General features: G+C 39.6%; 1 protein-coding gene across 8 annotated transcripts in view; it reads left to right on the top strand.

Moving 5' to 3' along the window:
- The window catches only part of SNX29 (sorting nexin 29), a 484058-nt gene extending 463262 nt beyond the window's left edge, over positions 1-20796 (top strand). The window contains exons 21-27 of one of the 8 annotated variants that reach the window (XR_005585770.1): positions 1022-1137; positions 2388-2509; positions 4058-4198; positions 7765-7975; positions 13339-13766; positions 15550-15664; positions 20767-20796. Coding sequence is in view for 3 of the 8 variants with exons in the window: in XM_039492890.1 (XP_039348824.1) it covers positions 1022-1151 (130 nt within the window). In the remaining 5 variants the exon portion in view is untranslated. Of the gene's footprint in view, positions 1-1021; positions 1210-2387; positions 4199-7764; positions 7976-13338; positions 13767-15549; positions 15665-20766 lie in introns of those variants that run through there. The other 7 variants (XR_005585769.1, XR_005585771.1, XR_005585772.1 and 4 more) reach the window with 7 other exon arrangements.
- The last annotated feature ends 2220 nt before the right edge of the window (positions 20797-23016 follow it).

Here is a 23016-nt window from a genome sequence, read left to right as displayed (position 1 = left end):
GACTCTAAGTGTGCCTATAATAATAATACCCACCTCTTATACAGTGCTTTTCATCAGTAGCTCTGCAAGTGCTTTTATGAAGGAAATAAGCCTTAGGCAGGCTCTCTGCACAGTGGTAAATGCCATCCTGCAGGGAGAAGAGATCTACATGGAGTTAATGCATTGTTTGCTTCAAAAATACATCAGCTTTCAGCCAAAATAGTAAAGACTGCAGAAGAGCATCTATCTTCTTAATTCATCAACTCAGATTGAATATTGGTATAAATAGCTGATTTTTACATGTCAAAATAACTTTGACTTTGCATGCTGCATAACCTTGTTATCATTTGGCTGGTTTGTGAAATGCTAATCAGTGATGTTGATTGAGACGTGTGTAAACTGTATAATTTTAAGCCCTGTAGAGTCCTCTAAAAGTATGGCAAAAGTACATTATTCCTTTCTACTGTGGTTTTTGGAGGTGTCTATAGCCTCTGAATGACACCTGTGTAACCAGAAATTTCCATTACTGCTTTTTGTTCTTAGAGTATTTGCTTTCCAAGTAAGTTGTTTTCAGAAGACTCATTCATGTAAGATCATAGTCTGTTGTGGGCCAGAATAGAATGAAGAATTTCCAGCGGCAGTGTGTTACTAACGTATTTCATCACGTAAGGATACATCCATCCATAATGAGAAGAATGTTAACTAGGGCATCATCCAAGCTTTTGTCTAGTTTGCGTTTACATATATCACTTTCAAATGCTTTTAATGCCATCTCTGAACTTCAGCCCATTGAGTTATGTTTTTATCTTAGAAATTACAGTCTTCCATAAAGTACTACTTGTTCTCATTTTTGCAAGAGTGCATTTGTAATTCATACTCCAGTTAGCAGTATAAATAATGCAAGTTCATGTAGTTAAAGATATGTACTGTACTTTGCCATCATGTGCTGGATTCTCATAATATCTCCTTTTTCTGCATTTAGAATAACTACAGGAGAATTTACACACAACATGAACTTATTCTGGTGTTTCTTTTTTCCTAGTGATACCCAACCTGTGGGAGAACCAGTAAGCAAAAGCAATCGCTCAAGAGTGGCTACCCGCTTTCCAAAGCTATCTCGGCACCATCAAAGGGAGCCACGGAACCTGGAGCCTCAAAGTGGTGATCTCTGACCCTTTGTATAATTGTGAACATCAGCACCATGTACTTTAAACTGCCCTGTGATTCTGACCTATCCTATACTGTTGATTATGAAAGGCCCTGGGGAGAATATAGCTGCATTGAGTTAATTCCTGAAAGGAGACTCTCAATATTAAGGTTCATCATTCTGATTTAACAGGTCACTTTCGAAAGCAGCAAGCATTTTCCCAATGGAATATGAGGGCTCTTCACGGGGCACTCAGCAAATTGTACACACTGCCTTTGTTTTGTAAAGCATTCTCTTTTCTTCTAAACTTACTCCACTACTTTGAGTCCCGTGTTTGTGCTGTAGTGTCTCGTACACTCATACCATCTATTTCTGTTCCTGAGATCTGTGTGCATCATGTTCGGAGAGTATTATTTTTTTCTTAGAAGTACAACTGTAATTATCACTAATCAATATTTGTCACAAAGTTGTACTTAAACTTTCCTAACCCATTGCCTTTTGGAAATGGAATGACTGTTGCTTTTTCATTATGATCCTCTGATGCACTCAAGAGTCTTTTATAAACGTTACAAAGTAAATGACGGAAGAAAAAACAGTAGAGAGGGCAAAAATAGCTTTTGTATGTTTCTAGTCAGATATTCCCAGAAGCTCTCACTTGTGAAGAGTAATTCTACCAAAATGGAGATTCTAATAATTTTCTATTGAAATTTTTGTTTTTGCTTAAAGACAAGGTGCAGTACAAGTCAGCTCAAGGAGTTTAGCAAAAAAGGAATCACAAAGCTAACATGTTACAGAATACAGTATTCCAGCATTTGGCTTTGTTCTGTTATTGATTTCTTGCTGAAGTTATTATAAAAACAGTCTCTCAGCATAAAGAAAGGGGACATTTGGGCATTCTAACAACTACTTTGTAAGACACATGAAATGCTGTTGCTAAAAGATTGCTTAAGTTGAAAGTGCCTGTCACCTTTTTACTGGAAAGTGACTTGTAACAATGTTGTGAGAACAACTAAAGAAAACTGGGAGAATAATTGTTACAAGTGCTGGAAATCCTGAAATGGATCAACTGGAATCCAGTTCACAACATCTGTTAGCTATACTGCCACAGGCAGTAAACTATGCTTTAGCCATCTTTTTTCCCCCCCGGTATAGCGTCTTAACCAATATTCATTCATGTTTACTAAAGAATATATTCTGGTTTTCCTGTGCACCAGAACAACTCTCTTCTCACAAGTTGTTTGGATAATCTGTGTTCCCATAGGCTGGTGTATTGTCTGGCTATACCGAAAGAAGGACAGGAGACACCTGATATAGTTTTAATTAGACTGCAACTTTATTATTAGATGTCTGTGACTACCCAGCAGATAAAAGTGTATCATGCAGGTAACTCCATGTTCATTCAGTTACTACCTGGAAGGCTTCTGCCAGCCCCCATCTTTTCCCATACAGGTCCCCCAGCCACCCATTGCTGGGACCTTACCATCCACCACTGCCCTAGTAGGAGGGTTAAGGTGGGCTGTAAGAAACGGGGGTTGGCTTCCTGCCGTACCATGTATAGGAGCCCTGAAGCCCTCCTCCCACCCTGTTCCATTACTTTAACCCACACTTCCTTTTTAAGTCCTTTACCAAGCCATTTATCTAGCCACTGTACACATTCCCTGTGGAGTACCTGGACATCTGCCCCACACTTACATAATGAGTTGCGACATATAGCCTAACTCCCTTCACTGTTAACCATAACAAAACCATCCCTGAACCTGCTGTGGAAGGCAAAAAACCCCACCCCACCTAGGCCAATCTGTTGAGGGAAAAAGTCCTTCCCGGATGCCCTAAAAGAAATGGCTAGCGTGATGCCCACAGCAGGTCCTGACCAAACCTGGTATTTTGCCACCTGAAGGGGAGGGAAAGGTAGGTGCTGCCTTGCCCGCTCTGTGGAAAAAGAGTTCCTCATGCCCGGGCTTGCCCTTCTTCAACTCCTTCGCCCTTCCGGTCCCAGAGGATGAGTCAGTGTCGCCACAGCTTCTGACCTCTCTCCCTCACCCTCAAAACACTGATTCCTTTCCCTCAGCAAGCCAGAGAACGGCCCCCTGCTTAAAGGTGCTGTGTGGTTCATTTTTGTTATTGACTGTCAGTTTATTATGCTACTATGACAGTAGTTATAGAAACCCAAGGGGTTGGGTTTTTTTCAGAAAAAGAATTGACTTCTTATTAATGCACTTTTTTGAATGTAGAGCTATTTTAAAAAGTCTAACGAACTGAGACCCATATTCTTCAAGCCTATGTCCCATTTTGTGGCACTTATTCACGAGTAGCCCTATTGACTTCAGTCAGACAACTCGCATGAATAAGGTTTGCTCAAAGTGAATAATGGTTGCAGAACTGGCTTCTGAGTGTGAAGAACGAGTCCTGTAATCCTAACATTGACATACACTGTTATAGATTGCACTGAGTGATGGGAAAAAGCAACCAGTGGCAACCAGGTATTAACACGCAAGACCCCAAAAGAAAAATCATGTCCCAGAAATGAAATATTGTTCTGTTACTTGCAATCTTATCTGCTACTGCAGTATCTTCTGCACATCGATAAGAGAGCTCCTTTACAAATGAATCCCAACAAGCAGCTTATCAGAAAAGCTAGATGTCTTGGTTGAATCAGAAAATGAGTTAATATTGGGTGGGGTGTTTGTTTAAAAATAAAAAATAATAAAATCTGTAAGCAGACTGCAGCTAAAGCCTCTCCGAACCAATTAATTTGATGCATAACGTGTATTTTGAAGTTTGTCTTTGTTGAAAAATTATAGATTGAATGTGAGTTCCACTTTGAAAGACTAAAAAGTCATATCTTTAAAAGGTCTAAAGTCTTTACAAGATTGACAGGAGTGTAATCTGTAATTCATGTGCCAAATTTTGCCTACTAATATTGAATTACAGATTGAATTGAAAGCCTACCTTGCATAAATTCCTTTGGGGAGAATTGGATGTAGATGTGTTTACCACATGAATCTGTTTTCGTCTTCAAAAAATAGTTCACAATGTACAGCTTTTCCTCCCATCTTTGAAAAGCTGCAAATGGTAAGGAAACTAATTTAGCAGATACACATGTGCTAAACATAGAATGACGTGTACTATCCATATTTTTAAAACTGTCCTTATTGGCTCTTTAAATTATCTCTTTCTCTCTCCTAATTAATTTGCCTTGCCTAATTTTTAGTATATGAATATGCAAAAATACTGGACTTGTTTACAGTGAACAAGTTGTTCTCTGCTAGTTTTAGCATAAAATTACTCATGGGGAAATTTTGCGCCACTGCACTTGCGCAGAATTCATGTCCCTGCAGATTTGTTTTGCTTCTCCGCAGAAAAATGACTTTTTGACAGGGAAGCAAAGGGAAGCTGCAAGAGCAGTCAGGCATCACTCCCTAGTTGTGCAGGTACATCATTTCAGGTACCCAGAGCAGCCAACGGAGAGGTAAATCACCGCAGATCTGGGGACACCCAGCTAGTGACTCCTACCCTGAGCCAGGTTCAGCTGCTAGTCCCAGCTGGGCTGGAGGCAGGTGAGGATGGGACTTCCTCTTCCCCTGCAAGGAGTGGCTGGGGCTGTGTCAGATTCACACTCAGAACCCCCACACACACACTCCCACAGCTGCAGGAAGCTCTGCATCCTCCCCTGTTTCCTGCCCTCATCACTTGACAGCTGCAGGGGTAGAGGTCTCTGTATGGGGAGCTGCTGCCCCATCCACCCAGCCATCGTGCAGCTGGACCTCCCATACCCAGACACCCCCACCAAACCTCCCCCTTATACCCAGAACCCCCCTAGCCCTCCCTACCTGAACCCCATCCCACTGAACCTCAACCCCTGCAGCTGTATCCTCCCTGCACCCAGACCCCCTGCCTCCAGACCCCCACCCCTGCCCCCGGACCACCTCCACTGAGCTCCCTGCACTCAACACCCCCCACAAGCCCCACCCCCTGAACCTCCACATCCAGACCCCCACGCCACTGACCCCCAACTAGCTGCACCCAGACTCCCACCCCACCAAGACCCCCACACCCAGACCCCTCTGCTGAGCCCCAGTCACTTTCACTTGGAAACCCCTGCAGAGTCCGATTGCCCCTGCACCTGGAACCCCCTCAACGAGCCTCTGTGCATCCAGATCCCCCACACCTAGACCCCCCACTGAGCTGCCTCCTTCCGGATTGTCCCACACAGAATTCTCTCACCCCACACCTGGATCACCCCACACTGAGCTCCTCCACACTTGGACAAATAAAACTTGCAGAATTTTAAAATATTGTGCACAGAATTTTTTATTTTTTGGCACAGAATGCCCTCACAAGTAAATAAAATGTATATATGCTACTAAGATTAGGGACTGCAGAGAACCTTCACTTTGTGATATGAGCTAGTGTTATGTACTGCAGTTATTAATCCACTTAAATACTCTGTTGTGTCTTTAAGAAAATAATTCAGGGGGATCTCCTCTCCAGAATTAACACATTATAAAAGGTTATACAGTATCTGAGCCTGCAATCGCAGTAGAAACATTCAATAACAGATTATATGATATGAGCCAGATCCCACTTGCTTTACTCACATGAGTACCATGAAACTACTCACGTGAGTTAGGTGAATAGAATTTAGTGTTCTAAGGATTCTGGCCAAGATTTTCAGAAATACCTACTGATTTTGGATGCCCTAATTTTTGGCACCTGAGCCAAATGAGGCCTAGTTAGTCAGTCAGTTAGTGCTAAGAACTCATCCTCTGATGATCAGGTCCTTTAAAATGTTTTGGCACTGAAAATCTTGACCATCTAGTTTAAAGAATCTAGTAGGGTTATATCATGTATGCATAAAAATACTGTAATCATAACAATGGTTCTGTTAAGTGTATGAGAATAATTTCAGTTTCTCCCATGTATCATTTAATTAAATGCACGCAGTTCTGATTATTAAACACTGCTTTCGCAAATCTAACCCAGATTGGTAGAGACTGAAAGCTGTGACTTTCCGATAGCTGATCAGTGGCCTATGCAAAATGAGTTGGTGGGTTCAATCCAGTTCTTGGTAGATAAGCATGTACATCACTGAACACCAGTCATTTTGTGGTGATCTGAGTGGTTAGGTTAACAATCAAATAGTCCTGTCTTTTATAGAGTTGCCTTTTAAGTTTAGGATTGTAGCACAGTGTCAGGACAATATAAAGAAACTTGCAGTGTTACCTCCTATTCAGTACCTATGCTGTATATTAGGGCACTATGAAATCCTCATTAGGGAGAACATGGATGGAATTGCGGAATAAAAACAAAAACATGGAATCCGGCACTAAAAAAAATCCAGCACAATACCAAAAAATTAAGTTGTCTCCTCTCTGTGGACCAGGGGCCAGAGGAGCTTTGTGTCCCCACCACGACCCCAGCGCTGGAGAAGATTTAATTATTTTTTTTAAATGGAAAAAAAATAAATCAGAAAATAATAAATCTGAAAATACACAATAATAAAAAGGATTTCATAGGACTCTATGTATATATGCAGTTTAAATCTCCAGGGTCTTAATCTGGAATCTTTTGTGAATGCTTAAAAGAAATTGTAGAAAAGATTTTTAATGCTGTTTTTCTATTACATTCAAAATAAATAACTTCCTAAGAAACATAAAGTAGACAGCAGACAGTTTCAGTTTTATTACAGATGGGATTGTCTGTCAGTATTAATTTGTTAAATATTGACTACAGTTATTCAGAATCTTGTCTATTTAGAGATTCTGGCATTCAATACACAGATTTTAATGCACTGACTTAAATCATGTCTTAAATCAAATTTCCCATTTAAATCAAAACAAAAAAAAAATCCCAAGATTAATTGGAGGCAGGATAATGACACATTAGCAAAGGCTTAACTTGACCTGTCTATTAAATCACACGTTGGTGGAAGGATTCATAATTTCTAAGCCAGTCCTGTTTAAAAAACATTGTCACATGGTTAGTTGTAAACAAATTGTATAATTTTATAAAATTTACTGCAAATTGTAAACCACTGTGATGGGATTAATATGATAAATATTTGCAGATACTGCATAATGGCAGTAAATAAGACCAAGATGTTAAGGTGCATTTTGTTGTTGTGAAATGAATGTTTTATTGTACAGAACTATGTCTTTACAAGCTATCAAATCACTGAACTACTAGGAACCTATTAATATATAGGATTGACAGTTCAGAACAGCTGTCTAGTAATAAATGGGACCTGAAATGATGCTGTCTGTCAGTTCATATTAATGACCTAACATGGTGATATTTTCTTATCAATACGTCAGAAGTGAAGAGCTGAGTTTTGTTGTTTTAGAAATGGGCCTCAATCCAGAAAACCCAGAATTTTGCAGGCTGGTCCAGACTCTAGCAGATGTATAAATCTTGCCTGCCCAAATATAGCAACTGAATCAATCCAGCTTCAATAGGGAAAATATTAAACTCTTAATACTTGGGAAACTGACTAATTCCGAGTTTTGTAACAGATTGAAAGTTTCCTCTGTTGCTGTTGGGGCAAACTGAAATAAATGCTTCAGGCTTTCAGAATTTCATAGTTAATCCAAATTGCCTCTCCTCTTGTGGCTCACTTTCTCAACGTGACTTCCGCTCAGGTTGGGCCCCAGTACGGGGAAATGGATTGCACTGAAGGTCGTGCAGGAGTTGAGGAGGAACTAGCATGGAAGCTGGCAGAAGGGAGTTGAGACCAGTGTCAGTGAAAGACATGTTGCAACATGAGGCTCTGGCCTGAATGTGTTGGAGGGAGGAGCTATCTTCCAGCACTTGAGAGTAAGGAAATGGAAAAGGTGTTACATCAGCTAAGAGGTAGGCAGGGAAGTAAACTGGACAAGCTGAACAGGAGTATATACTAATAATCCAAGGTTTAAGTTGCTAGAAAGGACAGATTCTCTTCCTAGCTAGTGTCATACTTACAGGAGTATGTTTCATGGGACTCTCCCCTCCCACCCCCACACACCTCCTTTTTTCTTAGTCTCAGATTTGCTCCTCTTCCCTACACTTAGCTATTGTGCATAAGGCTGCCAAGACTGTGGGAAAGTGAATTATCCCATAGGACAGTTGCCAGACCAATTAATATTTATCAGCCAAGTGTACCTATAAATAAATAAATGAAAACCCTCAAATGTGTTACATTCCTGAGGGGAGAGGAAAGATCTTATAAAATTAGCTATTTGCAAACTATGGCCACATACGTTTTTGAAACTGATTTGAAGCTTTTAACCCTTCCCTGATAGTAGAGTGTATAAGCAAGCAAAATAAATTCTATTTGCTTTATAAAGGCACCTGTTGGCCAATGAGATTACTCTATTCGAGGATTTCACTTTCTGTTTGCATTGTGGTAGCCATTCTCTTTATGTTGCTACAAAATGCCACTGGGACCTCTCTGATTCTACACAGTTTTTGTGTTTCAGAGGTTTCAGAAAAATACCCACTTTATTGTCCTTCATCCCATAATTCCAAATACTATGTGTTCTTAGATTTACCCAAATTCCATGGGAATCCTGTGGAACAGATATTTTGGAAGCAAGTGAGGTCATGGCCAAAATTCTGCTCTGAGGTCAGGTGCTATCTCCTGAGATAGGAGGGTCACCAAATGGCACAAAGGCATATAGGGTATGTTGTCACAGAGTTAACTTGACTCTAGTGTTCTGTTCTACCAATGGGAGCTTCAGGCATATAGGAAAACTAGATTATCAGAGCCCAGCTGACAGCAGAATTGAGTCCTTGAGATCAATAGGAGCAGCACCCTCCTGCTGGTGCTTGAATGAGCCACTCCTGCAGATGCATTCAAGCTCCATCATCTTGGATCATGAGACTAATGAACTTAGTTGTCTCCTTACCATTTCCTCATTATTTTTTGGCCTCTCTCATATACCACAACATGAAATATTAATTTGCTGAGCATTCAGCCATTTTGAATGCATGGTTTTGTAGCATTAGATATGTGCAATGTCTTAAAAATCATTTTAATATATTAAACTTGTGCTATTATGTTTAAAACTATAAGTTGATGTGCGTTATGTTTTGTTACACTTTCAAGAAAATATTAAATGTTTTGCTTTGTACCCTTTGTTCTGCTCTGCTGCCGAACAATGGTGCGGCCCAGTAAATGTTGTTACATGTTCTGTGCCTCCCCACGGCCCCCAGAAAGTTCACTTTATGGTCCTATTACATATAAATTGTATTATTTATGAAATCTCATCTGGAAATCTATCAATACATCAATCTATTAATAAGAACTCTTGTTTTTTATATTGACATGAATTTACACACAAGTAATTCACTGTAATATTTAAGAAGGAATAGATCAAATACGTTCATATGGAATATGTTTACCAATATTTCAGTAGCAGTGCCCATGTCGCTGAGAAAAGTTAAACTGGTAGTTGATTTTTTCACATGGATAATTTGAAATGTTAAAAGAGTCTATAGCTTTACATATAATGAATTTAAAGGAAAATAAAAGCTTTTGAAAAGAAATCATAATTCTGAAGGTCTGCACTTTCTAAGAAGCCCTGAGCAAAATAGACTAAAAATACCCTTTTGTCTGGGACCAAACCTGCTGGCAACAGGGTTTCCTTTTTGTTTTTGTTACACAACAGTAGAAAATAGGCAAGATTATTTTAATTTTAATGTATATATAGTATTCAGATAAGCATCTATAAACTCTTTATATTATTTGTAAGCCATGTTATGTTAATGTTTTCATAATAGAATTTTTAAACAAATGTACATATAATTTTCTAAATACTTTGTTGTATTAAATATTTCTTTTGAAATATCCTGTGGTAATTTTGTTATAATTTGGTTTAAATATGCCACTATACTAACAAGAAAATAAAAAATTGGCATTTTGTATGGTAAAAGATAGCATGTTTGCAGCCTATTTGTGGTACTTGGCTGTTTAAAAACAGCGATCTCTAATTTATTTTCACCTTTTAAATGTGCAAAGTTAATACAAATATACTTTGGGCTAAATTTCCAAACAATGTACTAGGCATCTGGTTTTAATTAGATTAATAGTCTCATTCATTGTGTCTGATGAAGATTATTTGATGTGTGAAATCAAAGACATGGATATCAGATGTACAGTCAAGCAAACAAATAAGAAAACAAACAGTAAACATCTTTCAATTATATTCTCATCTTGTCTTCCATGTTGCTGTTTGCCATTGAAAATATTTCCAAGCAAAAACCAATACAATTAAATGGGGTCTTGGAATCACAGAAGTATTAGGGAGAAAAGAGTTTAATGAAAACATTATTGTTAGTGGGAATATTTCAAACATTAAAAGCAAACTTTTTGTTTTATATAAGACAAACTGACCTATTTGACAAAGAGCAAGTCACCTTGGACCTCTTTATATTTTCTTATAATTATTTCAAATACAGTGGATTAGTTAAAGATCACTAGCTGCATTCTATTCTGAAATCATAGTTTTCATATAACTCCATTGTTTTCTTAGACCAGTGTTGCCTAGGAGTTAGAGCAGGGGACTGAATCATAAGGATCTGAGTTCTTTTCTTCTGTCTGCCAATGACCTGCCATGTGGCATCAAGCAGTTTTGAAAATTAGACCCATTTTAATCTCCCTTTGCCTCCATTTTCTTCCTCCATAAAACACGAACAATAAAGCTGCTTCACAGATTACCTGGCCAGATCTACAGATCTGGGATGTGTGTGAAAGCTTTTGGGAAGGCAGCAGTTTTCATGGGTTTTGCATGCATGTGCCACATGTTCGTAAATGAGGCTATAAGGGGACCTCCGTCCTTTATTCTCCCTCAATTTCTTTTTACTACTGAGACAGAGAAATTGGAACTCTTCTTTCTTATAATCTGCCAGGTTGGATTTTATTTTTAGCTAATTAGCTTTTTGTAAAAATGGGCTGTATTTTCTTGAACTTCTTGTGGAAGCTTACGTAGTTACATAGTTGTAATTGTGTGCTGCACATTGGAATCTTAGATGAAAGGCACTAAATAAATGCCAAAAGTATTAAATCTCATTTAGCCACTGTGATACACAAAATTGTTATCCAGAAATGCATTTTCTTAACAGGAATTAGGCTTACTTGGTTAGGCCATTATTTTATTTCATTTGGTTACTTTCTTATGTTCAGCGTCCAAGTATCTGTATTTGGATCCCAGAGAAATCATATATTTCGATATCCGGATTGGTATTTACATACCTAAAATGCATACTTGGTTACCTAAGTATTTATGCGAAAACCCAGCTGCTAAATTTGGGTGCCTAATAGGAGTGGAAAGCTTAAATTGGACCTTCTGTGTATACTTAGTCAAGTGTTGGGTACCAAAAGAAGTTGTAATTTAAAATAATTATACAGGCAGGAAGGGTCTGCTTGTTTACAACATAGTCAGGTGAGTAATTCCACAAAACTTCTTGTGTAAATAGAGTTTACGCTTGTGTAAGACCCATTGAAATCAGTGGAACTATCAAATGAAAGGGGGTTTGTAGGCTCAGGTACTTTGTCCTTTGAGATTTTTATTTTAAACTATCAAACTTATGATCAGTTAGGCATGACAGTGACAGTGCAGTTTAACACAGCTGTGCTGAAGGATACAGCTATCATTAACAGTACTGTTTACTAATCAACTACGAATGCTGAACCTTTCACATTTTAGTCATTTTAAATCTTGTTTAGAAAAAAGCTGCCTATACAACTTGTCAGTCTGGGTCCCAAGTTTTGAACAGAAAAGTTTCAGTACATATATATGGTTATAATTTACACAACAGGAAAAAATGTTTTTTGGGGTTTCAAAAGCTTTATTTTGTCTTGCTTAAGAACAGAACTGAGCAGTTAATCCATAATGTAGGCTAAAGCCTTTTTGTATCTTAAAAAACCTTTTTTTTTAAAATGACAGCATCAAATGATTTTATTCTTACCATGCGACATCTCTTTATGCAATATTGTGGCATGGTACTTACACCATGCAATGACCAGCTGAAATAAAATACTTGCATCCATTTAAAAAATGATTTTGTGAATTCAGCATGATATTGTACATAGGAACATTACATAATGCTGTGTAGAAAAAGCAGAATCAATGCTGGCATGTATTATGTGATAAAAAATATTGTTTTGTCACCAATTTTCTAGCAGGGCTGCTTCTGTTTATTTTTATTGTGCAAACTCCAACAGCAATGACTTGAACTTTTCTACCACTGCTTCCAGTAAGAAAAATATTCAGCATATTACACATAATTATATTAACAATAATGTAGTTGCTGCTTCATCGTTTAAGATCAGAGTTCTGTTGTCTCTGTTGGAATATCCTACAACTAAATTGGCCTGGGATTTTCAAAGGGGACTTGAAAGTCACTTGAAGTTGGGCACTTAACTCCCATGAATTCCTTTGAAAATACCAGCCTCGATAACTTCCATTAAATTAACTGTGTGCCCAGTTCTGGCCACCCTTACTCATACAAATAATTTTCACACATGCAAAATCAATGGGGCTGTTAATGTGAATTTGTACTACTCATGTGCTTAATATTAGGCATGTGATTGGGACTATATGATTCCCTGTCAAAGAGAACATGAAACAATGACTCATACAGGACATAGTATAGAAAAAGCCTGATTTTGTTACCCTTGGTCATGCAGACCCATTGACTTAAGTGGAAATCATGCTTGATTAAGACCTGCCCCCAAATTAACTACAGAGCCTGGGAATGAATTAGATAAATTAAGTTCTACGTTAGAACAAGGTTAGAATTTGGACTCCTTCAACTCTGCTTTTGTGGATGTGTCAGACCTTTCATGTGAATTTAATATATTTTTTCTTTAATACATTAGGAGTCAAGTTCATTGGGGGAAAAATGTATAATACTTTGAACGATAAGGCTCTGATATGTGTGTAGGCTATCGGATGTGTTGGGAGGCACAATGCCAAAAGTAGAGTCCCTCCCAGTACCTGAGGATTGCAGTAACAGCCTGCTAATACTCACTTTGGCATGGATGGATCCTTAATTTTATGTTTCATTAAGAAAAAATGTGATAAAAATGATTTTGAGAGGCTTGCTACGTATATTTTCTGTGCAAAATAGTTATTGGTTAAGAAATAATAGCAGTGAAAAAATTAAGCACCTTTTGTACCATTTTGAATATATTTATTATTAAATTTATATTTCTTAACTTTATTTCCCACCAGGTTCCCATCTGTTTGGGCCCTTCTTGCAAATTCCTCCATGAGTTCAAGTGCCTTTCACAACAGTTTGAGGTTCCAGTGTCGGCTTCCAAATCCCATTTTCAATTATAAAAAGTAAAGCTCCCAGTTCCATGTATTATATGAGAATGAGGTGTAAATGACCAAAGGACTTCAGATGCCTTCAAAAAGAATCTGGATTCCTGGAGGAAGGGGGAATGAGAGGCCACTTAAAATAACTGTTTTGTCTCTTTCCCTTTGCCCCACTTCCATGCCCAGCTGTGTCTGGTGAGAAGGGTGCAGATATATGTTATAGGATGCTGGTGTGACATCACAAAGAAACTAGCCAAATAGAATAGAACGGTGCCTCATGCTGCATTCTAATCCTAGACGAAGATGGTTTTGGATTAGTGAAATAGACATCAGATCTGAAAGTGAGTATTTTGTGTGAGCTATTGTTTAATGTTTTTGCTTTTACTTTTACATTTCTGTTCAGGACTGAATGTCTGTATTGGGTCATTCTGGGTTTTTATGAAATAAAAATAAATGATTTTTTTACCTTATTCAAACTTTGCTTAAAGATCTTACTAAGGCCTGGTCTACACTAAGAAGGGGGGTCAAACTAGGGTACGCAAATTCAGCTACGTGAATAGCGTAGCTGAATTCGAAGTACCCTAGTTCGACCTACTCACCCATCCAGACGCGACTGGGTCGAACTCCGCGGCTCCCCCGTTGACTCCGCCACCGCCGTTTGCAGTGGTGGAGTACCGGAGTCAACCGCAGCACTTCCGGAGTTCGAACTATCGCGTCTAGATCAGACGTGATAGTTCGAACTCCGAGAAGTCGAACTCACCGCGTCGACCCGGAAGGTAAGTGTAAACCTACCCTAAGTCTTTCCTGGTTATTTTGGGAAATCCAATTTAATAACTAAGTCTTAAATAATGACATACCATATTACAAACATCAACAACTGTGTTATAATCACAGGGGTGTAGAGGTGTGGACTCACCCCTGCGACGCCTCCTGCTAGTGACTTCTGGGAATTAGCTTGGTCCAGCTCCGGACCGCCCTCTTCAGGCCGGTGATCTGCCTGTCCTCTCTCTGGCCCCCATGTCCCTCCCAGGACCCGTGCCCCGTTATCTGGGGTGCTGCCCCCTGGCAGTAACCCCCCAGTTCTGGGTCTCCCCCTCCCAGGAGAACCCCCACCCACTATCCCCACTTCGCCTCAGTCTTGGCTACTGCCAGTCGTCGCTTAGCCCCCGTTCACTGGGGCAGACTGCGGTGTATCAGCCACTCATCACAGGCAAAGGGGTTTGGACCTGCTGCCTCTGCCTACCTGTGGACTGCCCCTTTGCAACCGCAGTACCCAGTTGGCCTTACCCTAGGCCTGCAGCCTGGGGCGGGGGGGGGTTCCAGGCCAGAGCTCCCCAGCTCCTCTTGCCTTCCCCCAGCCCTGCTCCACCTTAGGTACCCAGGTACGCTCCCTAGCAGCCAAGCCCTTCTCCCTCTGTAGGCAGAGAGAGACTCTGTGTGTGTCTGCCCCTGGCTTCCCTGCCTTTATAGGGCCAGCTGAGTCTGCTTGGGGCATGACCTCAGCTGAGGCTGTTTTCCCCCAATCAGCCCAGCTTTTCCCCTGCCACAGCCCTCTCCTGGACGGTTTTAAGCCCTTCCGGGCAGGAGCAGGTGACCATCCTGCTACAAGGGGGTATCACACTATTTTATTTTCATCTGGTGCAAATTGTGTGTGCATTAATTGACACAAATTATAGACGGTAACACCATAAAATAATTTGGAATCAGAAATGTGTAGTTTGACTTCATTGATCTACCAAACCAGTATATTCCTTAAGTGGAAGACTAAAGAAAAATCGATGATGACGTCGGCACTGAACTCTTTAAACTGTTGGGCTGTTTGAAGGATCTGCTTTTCTGATCTGAACATGAGATACAAACTAATACTTTGTACAATTTAACTGTTAACTCTTAGATTTATCATGAAGCAACTCAAACCCTCAATAGGCTTTGCTTGACACAGTACCGGAATACAAAATTAATTGTGTATCCAGAGTTACAGTTTTAACTGCAAGCAGTTAATACGATGAGGCATTTTGCAGTACTTTAAGACATTATTTGCATGTTTGTAATCCATCTGGCTGATTTTTTAAATGATTAACATTATTAAAAACAGAATAGGATTGATGAACTGTCTTATAAAAGGTTTCAGAGTACACCAGTACGTACAGTGATTGCAAGTAACAAAACTGGAGGATAATAAAACAAACAATATGAAAGAGTAAACACGAGAGAGCTTCTTCCCACAAAGCATAATGAGGTGAGAGTAACAATATATATAAACGTATGCATGTATATAGAGAAGAAAACAAAAAATTCTGCATTGCAGCACAGTGCCACCATATGTTCCATGATGAGATGCATTCGAGTAGATAACAAATGTATTAAGGATTCTGTCAAGCCACAGGATCCTTTTGGATAAGTCAATAATTAACAAATACTCTGTTGTCTGCTGTACTTAATCAGTGCAGATAAAGTTCTCCTCTCTGCATGACAGAGCTAGACTATGATATTCTGCTCTCCCTGCATGACTGGAACTCCCTTTGACCACACTATATTATGCAGAACTCCCATTGAGATGTGATTAATGGGAAATCTGGACATGCAGAAACAGCAGAATACTGACTTCAGATTGACAATGCAGATCTGAGAGAACAAATGTGACCTGACTTCATCGCTCTTTCAGCCCGGGCCTCTGTTTCCGTTTGCCACTCACCAGGTGCACAGGCAAATGATTACACCTTCAAAAGTAGATAAGCAGCCATTTTGTATGCACAAGTAGGATAATGAAAACTACCTCCCTCAGCTGCACCTTGTGCAAGAACTGCTGTGTGCTCGTTCTTGCGCAGGGTGTGCCAAAACAGAAGAGCTTAAAGCTGGCTGAAAGTTTCATGTCAATTTCTCTGTGGACTCATTTTCCTGTACTGTAGCCATCTAATCCCGTGTACCACAACTCTAAACCCTCACCTCCAATACAGAAGACAAATTAAGCTCTTCATAGTATTAAAAATGCAATGGAAGATCCAGAGTCAGCTCTGGTAGAATTGAGCCTCAGGGCTGCGCTCACTTGCAATGGTGGATAATGGCCCCCAAGAGGGCAGGCGTAATGGAGTGCACTGTGCTTTGGTCTGTCCCCTGGCCCACTCCTGAATACATCCTGCTATGAGGAACAACGGAATGCACCAGCTGAAGACTCCCTCATGCTAATGTAATACAGCTGCTTCACTAAGCTTCCCTTGTGCTGCCGGCCTAGTGTAAATGGGACTTACGTAGGGTCAAAGATCTGGCCCTTATTTGCATCCATGTTCTCATGAAAGTATTTATTTTATTGCACAGAGTGTTGATATAAAGATCTCGTGCTAGAATAATAACAGCAATTTAAATTAATCAGATTTCCTTCTAATGAATGTTTTCCATACTCATTAGGATTCATTGCACTGATAGTACGTGATTCATTACACAGATAATGCATGAGCTAATTAGCTAGTTAAGGTTAATACTCTAAAATGTCTAGTAGGAATTACTTAAATTAGTAAATAATGTTGGTTCAAGTAAATTTTATTAACTTCTTTGAAAATTAGCTGAGGAGCCGCAATAGGGAGTCAAAGATTGAATTGGCCCTGGACAATGAACACACCTCTCATCCTAAAAGGAGGATCCTTAGAAGTCATTGTTGCGTCACAGTCATTAACTAGAATAGATGTCTCTGCCCATGCTGGACTCTCGTGTGGGTACACAGAGTATTTCAGTCTCTGTGACTGCCAATCTACTGCCTTCCACAAGCAGTGATAATTCATTTAAAAATAAAGGGCCAGATCAGTTGGTGTAAATTGGCATGGAGTTACACCGGTTTACACCAGCTGAACACCTAGCACATTGTTTGATCAATAGCCCTGGCTAGCCTAAGGAGGCTGTACAAATTTATGATTTCATTGGGAACCATTAAAATGATTCTGTTTGCAGTTACCCAGTGCATGCAAGGATCTAGACTGTGCATATACAAATTCTTGTGTAAGGGGCCACATGTAGCTGTCCTGCCCTACTCCCCTTTTGCTTCAGGGACGTGGTAACTTGCCGGCTTCTACTCCCTCACCCCAGCACCCTCTCAGCATGCTTGGCATGGGAATAGTGGCACACTGCACCTACTTTGCTCTGTGTACCTGGCCTAAAGGTTCAGGGAGGCCCTGTGGTGGTGGGGCTGGGGGTCCTTAATGAGCCTTAAACCCCTGCACATGTGTATAGACTGGGCCAGGTGTGGCCCAAAGAATTTATGCCCTTGCTAGACAGATTTTCATGTATATTATATCATAATGGTAATCCTCACTTAGGCTGCCCAGAAATCTCACTGCCTGACTGAAGGCTGCCATTGATTGGCAAGAGGAGAGAAACATCCAGCCCTCTTCTGCCGTCGTGATCGTAAAAGGTGTGGAACTCTGATTAAGTCCACAGAGATGCATTCTGTCCACACTAAAATGGGGCATAGAAACTGAGGAAAACATGAATGATCTAACCCGACAATACAATTTCATTTAACAAACAGAATATGTGCTAGATAATCTATGCAGACATCTCATATAGTTTCATATTTAATTACGTGTGACCACCTTTTGTTTCCATAGCATTCCTCTCTTACTTAGAAACTCACCTGTTCATGGCCCAAGCTAGTACTGTAGCATGGAATTCTGTTAGACACTTAGGTACTATATTCATTTATTTATGTATCGGATGAGATTTATTCACAATTCCTTACTTTGTCAAGTGATTTCGCTTTGCAATAGTAATTCTGTCTTTTGAGTCTGTGGGTTCACGACAATCCAAAGTGTGTCCCTTGACCAATTTTCAGAGTGTGTGTGTGAGAAATGGTACCACCACCAGAGAGTGTAGAGACAGCAATGGTTAGGGTGTCAAAAGTGTTAATATATGTACAATCAGCATGATCAATCTGTGGAGGCAGCTCTCCAGCAGTGTGCTATGAAACTAATCTGCTCCTGTGCAATACACACAGATGGATACTTCTTTGTGACATATTCAGCCTGCAAGAAGGCTGAAGCTATTCTATTCTGTGTTCAAACGAAAGGGAATCGCAGTCTCTGCCTATGCTTAAAATCCCCACTAAACCCTGAAGTCAGCCAACCCTGCCCAGATGGCTGTTTGTTTAGGATGTTTTTGATGAAAGGTGGGATATTGGAAAGAGAACTGAAAAAAATGTTGAGAAAGTGCAGATGATTTGTCTGAAGACAATTCTAAAACTAAGATCCTGGCTCATAAAAATGCTGGGCTTCACATCGGCCAGGCCTTCAAATGTGCTACTTGATTTGCATGTGCTCAAAATTGAGGGTGCGAATTGATGGCCTAATCGTTTGAGGTGCTGAGTGCTCTCCCTGCCATTAGTTTCAGTGGGAGCTGAGGGTGCATTCAATAGGAGCTGAGACAGACCGTTCTCGGGGGCTGGTTCAAGGCTGTGGAACGAGCCAGGACCTCACCGCCATCTGCTCCAAGTGGAAGGAACATTTCCTCAACCTGCCTTCTCCAACATAAACACAGAGAGTGTGTACATTTCTTTTAAACCAAACCAAACCAAACCCTACCAATACCAAACACTGTGCTGCACAAACAATTCTATGTTGTGAATGAGAATGATGAGGATGAGAGAGAACAAACAACACGTGACTGATAGTAGTCATGTCGCTGAATACACTGCTGAAAGGTACTCTGACATTATGGTGATGAGGGCAGAATAAGAATGGAATAAAACAGAGCCTTGTGTTACAGGGCTCTGAAAGGGTGCTTTTGAATGTTTGATCCCGTGTTGAGCAATTACTCATAAACGCAATCCTGCAGTCTTTACTCCAGTTTGTATTGGATTATAGGGGCTTCTTGATTGCACTCAAAGTATTTTTCAGTGCAAAGCTTATTTGATTTCATGGGTGATAGGAACAAAAAAAACCAAACCAAACAATAAGAAGCAACAAGGATTTAACCAAAAAATAATGCCGTCTGCTGGCTCCCACAAAAATTTGTGTTTCACAGCATATATTGACAAAGGCTAGTTATAGTATTTATGGTAGAATCACTGACCGAATTAAAGGAAAATGTACTTTGGAACAATTATCACTTACTGTATGCTAGGTAGCTGGTACATTAATGTGATGTTCCAGTGGTAAGAGCAGCTCTGTCTGTCACCATACAGTACTACATTGTATTCTATCACAGGTTCTTAATTAATATGCATGGTTGGACACACTTAAAAAGTGCCATTATTACATGAGTGGCGTTTCAAAAATATGCACAATTCAACTTTGTAGCCAGTTTTCTGTAGCCTTAGGGGCATCAGTTTTGTGAGGTGCTGAGTGCCTTCTGCAGGGGCTAGCTGCCCCCTCTCAATGCCTATTGAAATCAGTTCCTTAGGACCTTATATGATCAGGCCCCAGATCCGTACAAAAACTGACGTTTAGGTTGACTCTGCCTGAGATAGAGAAAAACGTTGTTCTTTTTACTCTAATGGCAGTTTGAAAGTTTTCCTCAGTTAATAATTAATAGATTTTAATTTGGATTTGTATAAGCACTAATAAATCGGGCACCTGGTGTGGGTCTTAAATGTCAATTTTAGCCCTAATGATTTTTCCTGAGTCAGCTGAACATCTTTATTACTAGAAGCAAAACAGAACATATTAAACTCTGTAGTCACAGTGCAGTTGATTAGTGTATAAAGAGCTTGCCTGGAAGTAAAAAGCTGAAGTGAGCACTAGGCAGAGCAGTCAGCTTGTACACACGTAAGTTTGCCAACATTTCCAGTATAAAACAAATGACTCGTTATGTAATACTGTGTGTTGTGCCTGGATTCTGACACTCTGTGATTCATCTCCTAGTTTACTAAAATAGCAAAAATATGAGTAAGTGTGTCAAATCTTGGAATTAAAATTTTCAAAAAAGCCTACAAAATTCACAACTTCCATTATCCCTGCTGGATGGGTAAAATATCTTTTTTCCATAAATGACTATCCAACTTCTTCGTGCCCTTTACTGTTATTAAATTAAGCTCCTACTGCCTACAGGAAAGCACTTTATAAGACATCATAAACAGTGAAGGTCAATCTTTAATACAACAAACATGCTCCCCAACTGCTTTCTTTGCTCTATGATTACCCAGTTATTTACTGAATTTGGATTTCACTGTAGAAGGGAAAAAAAACACCCAGCACCACTCACAGCACTGCAATGGAGTATATAGCAAGATCTACAGTAAATGGAGTAGAGAGAATTTTCCGTTATCAACACTCAAATTTGAGGGTGGGTTTTGGGCCACATTTGGACCTTTTTCTCTACACAATTGCTGACCACAAATTAAATATTCCTTTTTAGGTTTGCACTCGTTCATCTTAAAATAGGAAAGAAAAAAAACACGTCAAAGGAGGAACACTCTAATGTTGTTACCTGAATTGCATCTTTAACGAATAGCCTCCTACAGTTAGCACAGAGAGGTCTTTCATCCTCAGAGGTAAAAATGTGAGGTATGTTTGACTATAACTGTCATTAGGAAAGTATGAAGAATCCCTAATTCTGACACTCAGAAATAAAATTGCAAGTGTCCCACAGAGAGGTGTCATCCATGACAAGACTTTTACTGTGCAGGGGCCTACCACACGCTGATCCAGTTCACAAGTACTATAAAGCCTTATTACAGAGACATACTTAAGATTGGTTCATTATATATGATTTAGAACCTGGAGACTGCCAATGAAACACCCATAAAGAAACCAAATTATCTAAGGGAAAGGTAATGGGTAAGCTGCAATGAAAGTGGTTTGTAAGGTGGTGGTTTATAAGGCAAACGTGAAATGCAAGTAATCGTAAATTACATGTAAGAACAGGTTTGGAATTCTGATTCTGAAGCAGATACCGCGTATTTAGTTTAAATGATGCTCGTGTGAAAAGGACTTTGGACATAAATCATTAATAAATCTTCTAGGCTTTGGCTTATAAAACCTTTGCCTGCTTTTTTGTGTTTTGTCTAATTTTAATTGTTCTCTGTTATATAACTGTTCTCTGTGGTCTATACAAATCAGGTTCAACTTGAGGTTAAATTGTATCTTGTCAGAGTAGAGATGTGACCAAGAATGAACAATCCATATGACTGTGATCGTTCCCCAGTTCTGGAACTCCTCTATTAATTATTATTTATTTAATTTATTTATTTTAAGGAAGAGGGAAAGGTTAGGGATGCTGTGAAGTCAGTGAAAATCTTTTCATTGAATTCAATGGGAATTGGAGGGGATCCTTAATGCAGGTGTTATCTTACAAAAAGAGTTAAGGATGGTCAAGGGTATTTCCTTACAATAAAGCATACACTGGAAAACAAGGAAATGATAAATTAAGGTAACATCCACATGCCATGTAATACCCATATCCAGGTACTGGCACACTGCCATCATACGTTCCACCACATCAACACACTTCCTAACACCCATTTTTAGTTCTCTTCACGTCAAAGAACTGAAAATATAATTTTAACTCTGACCTCTCAATGATATATTATTTAATAATCAATTACAGTAGTCTTAAATGACAGTCTTTGCATCTCCACACACCCGACAACAGACAAAGAGAGAGAATATATAATGAACATTTCTAGCCTTTTCACGTCTGCTTTCAGATAAATCAGCCACACAATACATGCTACTAATCCAGTTGCATACAAATATTATTGAAATGTACACATGCACACATTTTCATATGTATACTCATAAATTAACAGACTTCAGTGCAAAGCACCATACATACACATAGTAAGGGACGGTGTTTGCCGCAGTGAGCTTATAGTCTCTGTAGACAAGACAAACAAGGGGAGGAAGAGTTATTATTATTTCAGAGTTGGGGAACTGAGCCACAGTGAGAGAAGTGAATTGTCCAAGGTCACAAAGGAAGTGTGTTGTACAGTCAGGCACTGAACTCATGTTTTCTAGCTCCCAATCCAGTACCTTAACCATAAGTTCATCCTCCTCCCGGAGGAATATCTAGTGATTAAAGGCAAGACCAAACAAATCAGTATGAGCAATTGCCAGAAAGACTGATCTTTCCCCTGAGCTCTATGAAACTGCCAGTATAGGTGATGCACAGAAGCAACTGTGGGAGAAAATAATTCCAGAGGAGGGCATTCTCCCCTCTCTGTCAATCTTGCAACTGATTCACTGTTAAATGGAAAGAGAAGGTGCACATTCCACATGTTTCCCCACTCCTTTCTTGCTTCCCAAGGAAGGATTTAATTAAGTGTTCTAGGAAAACTGGTATTTTTTATCTATACAACAAACACCTATCATGTACCCTACCAATGTACGGATGAAACATGGATGAAAAGTGGAGTTGTCAAAAAGTTTCTCATAAATACCTAGTCCAGAAATAGCTGGGTTGGGGGGGGGGGGTTTGTTGGTTTTTTTAAAGCATTTTCATATCTGGTTTTTTTATTCTCAAAAGACACATCTCAAAGGTTTGATTGCAATAGAAATTGTTTTAAAACCTTTGAGTTTCATCTATACAGCTTCTAGTGCTGTTAAGTATGATTGGATACAAATCTTTGTTTGGATGCTGACTTCAAGAAATCTTATACTGCAATGG

Source organism: Mauremys reevesii, linkage group 10, assembly GCF_016161935.1.
Source record: "Mauremys reevesii isolate NIE-2019 linkage group 10, ASM1616193v1, whole genome shotgun sequence".
Classification (NCBI taxonomy): Eukaryota; Metazoa; Chordata; order Testudines; family Geoemydidae; genus Mauremys; species Mauremys reevesii.
Note: the sequence above shows the minus strand (reverse complement) of the source record. Positions and strands in the feature narration are given on the sequence as shown.